This window comes from Brienomyrus brachyistius, unplaced genomic scaffold (assembly GCF_023856365.1).
Source record: "Brienomyrus brachyistius isolate T26 unplaced genomic scaffold, BBRACH_0.4 scaffold115, whole genome shotgun sequence".
Taxonomy (NCBI): Eukaryota; Metazoa; Chordata; class Actinopteri; order Osteoglossiformes; family Mormyridae; genus Brienomyrus; species Brienomyrus brachyistius.
The window spans coordinates 252,607-262,673 of NW_026042390.1; the positions used below are offsets into that span (position 1 = coordinate 252,607).

General features: G+C 41.6%; 1 protein-coding gene across 3 annotated transcripts; it reads right to left on the reverse strand.

The window, feature by feature from the left end:
* Positions 1–27: 27 nt before the first annotated feature.
* LOC125727734 (NLR family CARD domain-containing protein 3-like) lies at positions 28–8,903 on the reverse strand. 3 transcript variants are annotated; one of them, XM_049004642.1, is made up of 7 exons: positions 8,842–8,903; positions 5,404–5,505; positions 4,988–5,089; positions 4,345–4,458; positions 2,150–2,213; positions 1,738–1,966; positions 28–1,106 (listed from the first exon to the last, which is right to left on the reverse strand). In XM_049004642.1, exons 2-7 carry the CDS (start codon positions 5,463–5,465, stop codon positions 28–30), a joined length of 1,650 nt encoding a protein of 549 aa, XP_048860599.1. In that variant the 5' UTR covers positions 5,466–5,505; positions 8,842–8,903. The 3 variants fall into 3 exon arrangements, with proteins under 3 accessions (XP_048860599.1, XP_048860600.1, XP_048860601.1); XM_049004643.1 differs by lacking the exon at positions 4,988–5,089; XM_049004644.1 differs by lacking the exon at positions 5,404–5,505 and having other exon boundaries at positions 8,842–8,881.
* Positions 8,904–10,067: the final 1,164 nt, after the last annotated feature.

Consider the following 10,067-nt stretch of genomic DNA (forward strand, 5'->3'; position numbering starts at 1 on the left):
ATCAATGCCATTCTCTGACAGATCTTGTTAATAAAATATGAGATTGCCTTTCTCAAGGCTGTCAAAAGCCAGTTTACCAAGTTTTAAAAGGAACTCTTTGCTGTATTCCTTAAGCTTAGTTTCATGGTTTTTCATATACTTGTCATTTTTTAAACTTGTCTGAAAGATCAGGAAGTGTGTGTACATTTCAGTCAGTGTCCTTGGAATTTCTCCCCTGTCAGTCTCACTAAAAAACCTCTTAATCACAGTGGCTGAAATCCAGCAGAACACAGGAATGTGGCACATGATGAAGAGGCTCCTTGATGATTTCACATGTGTGATAATCCTGTTGGCCAGGCTCTGATCATTAAATCTCTTCTTGAAATACTCCTCCTTCTGGGCATCACTGAACCCTCGTATCTCTGTCACCTGGTGGACACACTCAGGAGGTATCTGACTGGCTGCTGCTGGCCGGGAGGTTATCCAGAGGAGAGCGGATGGGAGCAGATTCCCCTTAATGAGGTTAGTCAACAGCACATCCAGTGACGTTTTCTTTGTTACATCAAACCAGCTCTCATTGTTCTGAAAATCCAAAGGAAGGCGACATTCATCCAGACCATCAAAGATGAACAAGACTTTGTACCTAAACAGCTCAGTGGATTGAAGTGATTTCAGTTCTGGGACAAAGTGGTGAAGCAGTTTAATCAGACTGTATTCACTCTTAATCAAATTCAGGTCCTGGAAAGGAAGAGCAAATATGAAGTGAACATCCTGGTTTGCTTTTCCTTCTGCCCAGTCGAGAATGAATTTCTGCACAGAGACTGTTTTCCCGATACCTGCCACCCCTTTCGTGAGTACAGTTCTGATCAGTGTCTCACGCCCACATAAGGGTTTAAATATATCATTGCACTTGACTGTAGTATCTTCTGTTCGCCTTTGCTTGGATGCTGTTTCAATCTGTCTCACTTCATGTTCATCATTGACTGCTCCAGTCCCACCTTCAGTTATGTAGAGTTCTGTGTAAATCTCACTGAGAAGTGTTGGCTGTCCTTCCTTAGCTTTCCCTTCAAATACACACTCACATTGCTTCTTAAGTTTACATTTGATTTCCTGTAGCATGAGCTGTCCTGAAAAGAAATGAGAGGAAAATGCACTAATTCTCACCGTGATCCTGACCAGTATGAGAGGAAGAATATTTTCCAAAAACACATTTTTTTACACATACATATCCAGATATTTCCCTGTGACTGTGAATGTGAAACTGAAAGTTTTATCATGCGTATTTTACTGGAACACCGCATACAGGACCGTGAATAAGCCTTAGGCAGCCAAAGGAAATGTTTAAAGCCATTTATCTGGGTAGTAAGTGTATATCTGCTCAGAACCAAAAAAAAACACAAAACCCCTTTTCATTTCCCAAACCTCTCCTCAGGGGCACCACAGCCTGTCCATGTATTTGTTAAATTTCACCACCAGCTCACTTCATTAATTAATTAAATTAGTTTAAAAACTCAATGAGATATTGATCAGCCACATGAGGTGTGTTAGTGGTCAAGTAAAAAAATATGTGGATATACTGCACGATTTCTGTAAATATTAGGGTGATATTGGGAGAGGTTCTGAAATGGCAAACACACTTTGACATACATATTATAGTAGTTCTACACCAACATGAAGACCATTTAAACATCCTTTTCTCTGGCTGCCTAAGACTTTTGCACAATTTTGTACATGTATATAATGTTATAAAGCTCTTACTATTCTCCAGCAGATCAGCAAGATCATTTTGCTTCATGGTCCTCAGGATGTACAGTGTGATCTTCAGAGCTCCCTCTCTACCACTGGTCTTCTGCATCTGACCATCACAGTCCAGGTCATTGTCCTCCTCCAGCTGAGGCTCAAAGCATTCTGGGTAATTCTGATCTAGGTGGCTCACAAACGTCTTCAGCTCGTCCTTTAGGAACTTCGTGGCTTTTTCCTCTAGTGACTAGAATAAACAGTCAGAGTTAATTATTGCTACTTACACCAAACCTTTTCAGAGTTTCACTTGTGAATCATAATTTAAAACATATTTTCTTTAACATGATGAATTTCTTATTATACAGCTGTATAAAATATAAGCTAATTCACATAACAGCCAAGAAAATATATATCAGCAATAAACACAAACCTTCAATATGGATGATAAACCTGATTTATCATGTAGATCTGAACTGCATCCTTCCATTTGGTCTCTGTGAATTAGGCAGAAACATAAAGACCTCAATTCATCTACACAAATGTAATAGAAAGACTGAAAAGTTCCCCATTAAAATTGCTGTTACTGCAGATAAACAATAACATTCTGTCATATTACAACATCAATTTCAAAAAGTTGGGACATTGTACAAATTGTAAATAAAAACAGAATGTAATGATATGGAAATCTCATAAACCTGTATTATATTCATAACAAAGTACAGAAAACATATCAGATGTTTAAACTGAGACATTTTGCTATTTCATGAAAAATATTGGCTGATTTTGAATTTCATGACAGCAACACGTCTCAAAAAAGTTGGGAGGGGGGCAATAGGAGGCTGGAAAAGTTAGTGGTACAAAAACCCAACAGCTGGAGGAACAATTTGCAAATAATTATGTCAATTGGCAACAGGTGAGTAATATGACTGGGTATAAAAAGAGCATCTTAGAGTTGCAGTGTCTCTCTGAAGTAAAGATGGGCAGAGGGTCACAGTCCCCCTAATACTGCACTGACAAATAGTGGAGCAATTTCAGAAAGAAGTTCCTCAGTATAAAACTGCATAGAGGTTGAATATTTCATCATCTACAGCACATAATGTAATCAAATGATTCTGAGAATCTGGAGAAATCTCTGTGAAAAACCAGACCAGATGCCTGTGATATTTTGGCCCTTAGGCAGCACTGCATCACAAACAGGCATGATTCTATAATGGAATCACTAAATAGGCTCAGGAATATTTCCCACAAACATTGTCAGTGAACACAATTCGCGCTGCCATGCACAGATGCCAGTTAAAACTCTATCATTCAAAGAAGAAGCCGTATATGAAGATGATCCAGAATCACTGATGTCGTCTCTGGGCCAAAGCTCATTTAAAATGGACTGCGGCTGAGTGGAAAACTGTTCTGTGGTCAGTCGAATCTAAATTTTAAATACTTTTTGGAAACCAGGGACACCATGTCATCCGGACTAAAGAGGAGAAGGACCACCCAGCGTGTTATCAGCACTCAGTTCAAAAGCCAGCATCTCTGATGGTGTGGGGGTGCTTTAGTACATATGGCAGGGGCAGCCTGCATATCTGGAAAGGCACCATCAGTGCTGAAAGGTATATCCAGGTTCTAGAGCAACAGATGCTCCCATCCAGACGACGTCTCTTTCAGTGAAGACCTTGCATTTTCCCACATGACAATGCCAAACCACACACTGCATCAATTACAACATGATGGATTCGTAGAAGAAGGGTCCGGGTACTGAACTGGCCTGCCAGCGGTCCAGATCTTTCAGCCATTGAGAACATTTGCTACATCATAAAACAAAAAATATGACACAGAAGATCTAGGACAGACAAGCAACTAGAATCCTGTATCAGACGAGAATGGGACAACATTCCTCTCCCAAAACTCAAACAACAGATCTCCTCAGTCCCCAGACATTTACAGACTGTTGTTAAAAGAAGAGGAGATGCCACACAGTGGTAAACATGGCCTTGTCCAACTTTGTTGAGATGTGTTGTTGCTGCGACATTCAAAATTAACTTATTTTTTCCTTGCAATGATGCATTTTCTCAGTTTAAACATTTGATATGTTTTCTGTGTTCTCTTAGGGCCTGACGGGGCAGAGTCTGGCAGAGGAACACACCTGACCTCTTATCTGCAGCCGCATAACTGGCCCAGCTGCGCATGCAGGGCAGACAGCCTGAGAGCTGACAGGGCCTGGAGGGGCAGAGTCTGGCAGAGGAACACACCTCACCTCTTATCTGCAGCCGCATAACTGGCCCGTTGTTTTCTAATGTTTTTTTGTGTTTTTTTAGTTCAGTTAATAAACCCTGTTTATCCAGTGAGCCGCAAGTGGGTCATCCACATCTTCTGTTCCAGCTGCATGATGCCTCATCCCTGCTCAAAACCCGCCCGGATCCATGACACCTTTCTACATTATTTAAACTCAGATAAGGAAATGGGGACATGAGCTCTACGGTATATGCTGGGGTCCTCATGGTTAATTTGCCCCACTGGCCCAGTCCATAACCCAGCCAGTGTTTTTTCCTCATCGCTTGTATGTGTCTCTGTGCCATTTGACTGAGAGTCTGAATGTCATTAACAGTGTTTGTTTAAATGCACATTTACCTTTGACCTGTAGGAAAAGGTCCCTCTCTGAAGTGGAGTATGGGGTCCATTGACCAGTCACTCTTCAGGGAAACACAGCTGGGTACAGGGGAGTCTGCTCTCTTCATCAGGACACTGTGGGCAGCGAGAGGAAACAAACCCTCATGGTATAAATATAATTCATACAATGGGGACGGCGTCACACTGCTGTTTAGCCTTCTGCTCTGCCTTCATGTACTTTGATATGCTGTGAAGCTCTTGATGTAAACAGACTTATAAACATTCAGCTTTTAGGGAGATTTTCTCATCTAAAATTTAGATATTATATGAAACTTTTAGTATGTCCATTAAAAACCTCCATAACTAGACTAGACTGATGTTCCTTTTTACCTGTTTATATATGTTTTTGTTTGTTTGTTTAGTTTTGTTATGTGGCCATTTTGTATAGGAGGGATGGTCTGTTACTCGCCTCTAGTATAAAAGAACTGGCTGATTGTGGAAGAAGACGGTGAAGACAGAAGATGGCGAGGTCTTTTTATTAAGCTACACATATTAAAGTGCTGCCCACTGACCAGCCCTAGCTAGGAGCCCAGTTTACTTTTATGTTATGGCCTGACTATAGACCCAGAGAGACATGCATGCTAGTGGGCTGTAACACTGTTACCTCTCAGGGCTCTTTCTGTTACACCCCATCGGGGGGCGCATTTCAGAAGCAGATCCATCCATTTCTATGCTGATCCAGACCAGATGATTCCTGCTGGGGCCTCTGTGAACATCAAGGGTTAACAGATACATCCTATAATCTTTAAATTGTATTTCGTAATACCATTGTGATTCTCATTATTCATTATTATGAAATATTATTTCACATAATGCAAATGTCACGACTTCAATTATTCCAACTGTCCTGCACAATAAAGTACAACTTTCCACACTGATATTGTGCGGCCAAATGTAATTTTTATCGGTGTTGTGTCGAACCACACAATCATCGGAGCTAGGAGCCCAGTTTACTTTTATGTTATGGCCTGACTATAGACCCAGAGTGACATGCATGCTAGTGGGCTGTAACACTGTTACCTCTCAGGGCTCTTTCTGTTACACCCCATCGGGGGGCGCATTTCAGAAGCAGATCCATCCATTTCTATGCTGATCCAGACCAGATGATTCCTGCTGGGGCCTCTGTGAACATCAAGGGTTAACAGATACATCCTATAATCTTTAAATTGTATTTCGTAATACCATTGTGATTCTCATTATTCATTATTATGAAATATTATTTCACATAATGCAAATGTCACGACTTCAATTATTCCAACTGTCCTGCACAATAAAGTACAACTTTCCACACTGATATTGTGCGGCCAAATGTAATTTTTATCGGTGTTGTGTCGAACCACACAATCATCGGTGTGTGTTACGGTACCACGTTTCCACAAGGGAGCACAACCCGTCAGAACATCGGATCCTACTCTTCCACTCCCACCTTGTCTGCACTCCATGTGCACATCTATGTAATAATGTTCTTGTAGCGATGTGTAACTTATTTTGGAATTTACCCCGAAAATACAGGTTTTGTTTTCTGATTGGCTGGTAAGTGGCTATTAACTCACATCAGTTATTTCATCAAAAACATTGATAAGTTAGGATATTTTAAAAATATATTACAGGCCAATTTGTTGAAATAAAAAAAATATATAAAATAATATACGGTGAAAAAATTAGGACACCCCACTAAATATTTAGTTCTTTATTAAGAAATATCAACAAATCAGTATGAAAACTTCTTTCAAACTATATCTGTAGATAAAGGTTATGTAATTACATCATCTATGCAAAAACAAGAAACAAATTCACTTATTTACGACAAGAAATTGACTAAGACGCTAATTTCCACTGAGAAAAAAGTTAAGACCCCCTCACATTCATCACTATTTAAAATGCCTAGAGTTAGATTCAGGTGGCACCATATCAGGTGAAGATGGTTAGAACATCGTTACAGAGCTTTTTGGTGGAGCCTGTCTTATTTAAACCACAGATATTTAGTCTGGTTTGCCCTTGATTGTTGAAATGAGTGATATCACCATGTGAGATCCTAAGAGCTCTGAGGCCTTCAGGAAGAAGCTTGTAGATGCATATGAGTCTGGGAAGGATATAAAAAGATCTCGAGAGAGATTGGAATCAGCCATTCCACTGTCCGGGAAATAATTTACACAATAATTCACATTTAAAACAACTGCCAGCATGGCCAGGGCAGGCTGTCCTAGCAAGTTCAGCCCAAGAGCAGACGGCAAGATGCTGAAAGACATCTCCAAAACTCCTAAAAGGTCATCACGAGTCATACAGGAAGCTCCTGCCACAGCTGATGTCAAGGTACATGCATCTAGCATCAGAAAGAGACGCACAAGTTTGATTTACGTGGGAGCTGTGCAAGGAGGAAACCCTGCTGTCAAAAAAACATCTGAGCAACATTGAAGTTTGCCAGAGACCATCAAGACACAGACTGGGACTTAATGAACAATGTGCTTTGGACAGATGGATCTGACATTGAATTAGTTGGGCGCAGTAACAGAAGACATGTTTGGCATAAACCAAAGGCAGCTTTTGAGCAAAAGAACCTCATAGCAGCTGTGAAGCTTGGGGTGGAAATGTCATGGTTTGGGGCTGCTTTGCTGCAGCAGAACCTGGCCAGCTCACCATCATAGAATCCACTATGAAGTCTTCATCATATCAGAGGGTGCATGTGCCAAGGAATGGCTTACAAGAAAGAAATGGGGAGTTCTGGAATGGTCAAGTCAAAGCCCGGATCTGAATCCTATTGAGATGCTGTGGGGTGATTTGAAGCAGAAGTGCATGCAAGACACCCTTCAAACATCACAGCTTAAGGAATTCTGCACTGGAGAGGGGGGGGGGGGTACTTTCTGCCAGTCGAATCAGAGATTGATAGATGGTTATAGGAAATGTCTCGTTGAGGTTATTTCTGCCAAAGGAGGAAATACTAGCTACCTTTTTCCTCTGTAGGAATTGACATCTTAATTTCCTTTGTTAAATAAGTGAATTTGTTTCTTGTCTTTGCATAGGAGATGCAATTACATCACCTTTATCTACAGATTTGAAAGATGATTTAATCTTGATATTTCTTAATAAAGAATAAAATATTTCATTGGGTGTCCTAATTTTTTCACACGACTGTACTTATCCACACCTGAAAACACAAAATCAAACTCCATACTTTTCCGTACTGTACAGAAACCATGTAAATACATTTCTCTATATAATATTGTAACGAACCGAAACTAGCGTCAGATGCTGTAAATGGAGAACAGAGCACCACCAGAATGCAGCTACAATTACAAAGATAATTTTATTCAGTACAATTAATGCAGCGACCCATCGGGTCGGATCTGGATTCACAAAGAGTTCGGTCCCGCTTTCTCCCCGTAGCACACCACCCCTTTCCAAGCGTGTGTTAACACACGTTACCGCACAGTAAATCCCGCACCACACAACATCCCTATTAGGGCACGGCACACCAATAGCATTGCAATGCACAGTAATCCCCGCACTTCGGGCACAGGCAAGCGTTACGGGACCAGAACCGCCTCTATAGTCCCGCCCCGACCCTTAGCGACTACGCTGCTTACATAAAACACACAGGACACACATACAATAAGGACACGATTAAAACATAGCGTCCCCCCCAAGGATCAAGACCCTCCCCGGGGAGGGAACGTTCACACAGCTCCGTAATCTGAAGCGCCACACGGAAATGGAATTCCCCCCTCCCCCGATCCGTCACTTGAGGGTGCCGCTGCTCACGTCTATCAAACACCCCGGACTAAGCAGTGGTCATGCGCTCCTTCCCCCACCGTCCTGACTGTCCTCGCCCTACCATCCCGAAACCTGACCTTACAGCCCGCTATCTGGCTTCACCGCCGTCCGCCCTAAACTGCATACGAGCGGCACCTCCCTCCCGGACCCCACGAGTCCTGCGCCTAACAGAACGTTTCTCCCGAGCGCGGCTCTCACTCCCTCTCTTAACCTCAGATCCCTCACAACCCAGGTGTAGCCACTTAATTAACTACTACCTTCCACGCGCATCCCTCACCCCCCACACATCATTACAATTCCATACCATTTTAAATAATTTATTTATCCTAAACGACGCATCATCCTACCTAATCCGTCCGGCGCTAAGCCTGTCTTTACGTAAAAATACCAAACTGTTTATGAACTAAGAAAAAAGGAAAATACAGCAATGCCGTGGTTTAGCCTTGCTTCATAAAATATTAAGCCTTAGGTTTATCCCGGGTTCTTCGGCATGCTAGCAGTTATCCCCAACATCTTAAGACAAGCTTAATATAACTTCAAAGTATTATAATCTAGCCCCATGTACATGTTTAAGCGACGCTGTATATTAGGCGAAATCAGGATTGAGCGTAAATAATTAAATTTATTATTGTTGTTAATTCGCTTTACATTCGAAAGTTCAAAATATTCCGTGTCACAGTTACTTACTGTAATGCACGGAGGTATATTTAACGGGTGCGGGTAAAATGCGGAAATCCGTCAGACGTGAAAAACGGAAAGGTCGAGGAGCTCAGCAAGGCGCTGCAACTGCGCAGTCAGCCAGCGCTGTCATGATTCGGGGAGACACGGGGCGGGGAAACGGGAACTGGAGTCCAAAGTCAGGGAACGCGGGGTTTATTTTTAAAACACAGGACAGCAATGCACACGCAACGCGCGTGGCACACACGAGGATCGGACGAGCTGGGCGTGACAAGGGCAATATTGTTAGCCATACTACAGTGCAATACGGTTGTCCGAAATCCGTATTGTTGTTAATGTTAACATACATTTTATTGTTGATTTTTAAAAAAATTGAAAATGATCTGTATATTATCTGTTGAGCGTTATCTGGGCAAGGATAATCTGCATTTTTCCCTCTCTGTTATCCTGGCAAAAGACAGATGTGCATGTCCAGCTACCAACGTCACTGTTTATGGATGCCAGTTCCTGAGGAATAACATAAATCATAATAAATCAATAAATAAAAATGTGTCTTTCACCAAAAATGTCAATATTTTATTGTAATTTTTCAGTATTTTTGTAGATCTCATATCCAAGCACTATTGAACTGTCTTTGTTATCTGATTCAATTTTCTCATATAAGTAAAGCTACTGTACACCTTGCAAGCACTCCTGTGAAATATCTACACTATTATAGAAACGTCTCATTGGCTGCCACTATATAAGCCATCTTATTAGAATTAATACACGAAAGAAATGAAAGAAAAAGGAAATTGCAAAGCATCTGTTAGATTGAATGGAATGTAACCCTGGTCACTCCGAGCAGCTGTGCATGATAAGAGCGTAACAAAATATAGGAAATATAAGAAAAATAATAAGATACAAAATATATGAAATACATAATCTACACGTAAGATAGGTAACAGGTATTTTGCTCTACAATATAAGTGCAATGCCCTGCGATGGGCTGGCCCCCCATCCTGCGTTGTTCCCTGCCTCGTGCCCATTGCTTCTGGAGTAGGCTCCGGATCCCCCGCGACCCAGTAAGATAAGCGGTTTTGGAAAATGGATGGATGGATGGATATAAGTGCAATGTGCAAGAGGCCTGATGTGCAAAGCATTTGGACAGTGTGAAGCAGCACCTAGAGGCATTGAGTATTGTCCTGATGTAGGGGCATTTTGACCTGGGGGAAAAGCTCCTCCTTAACCTTTCT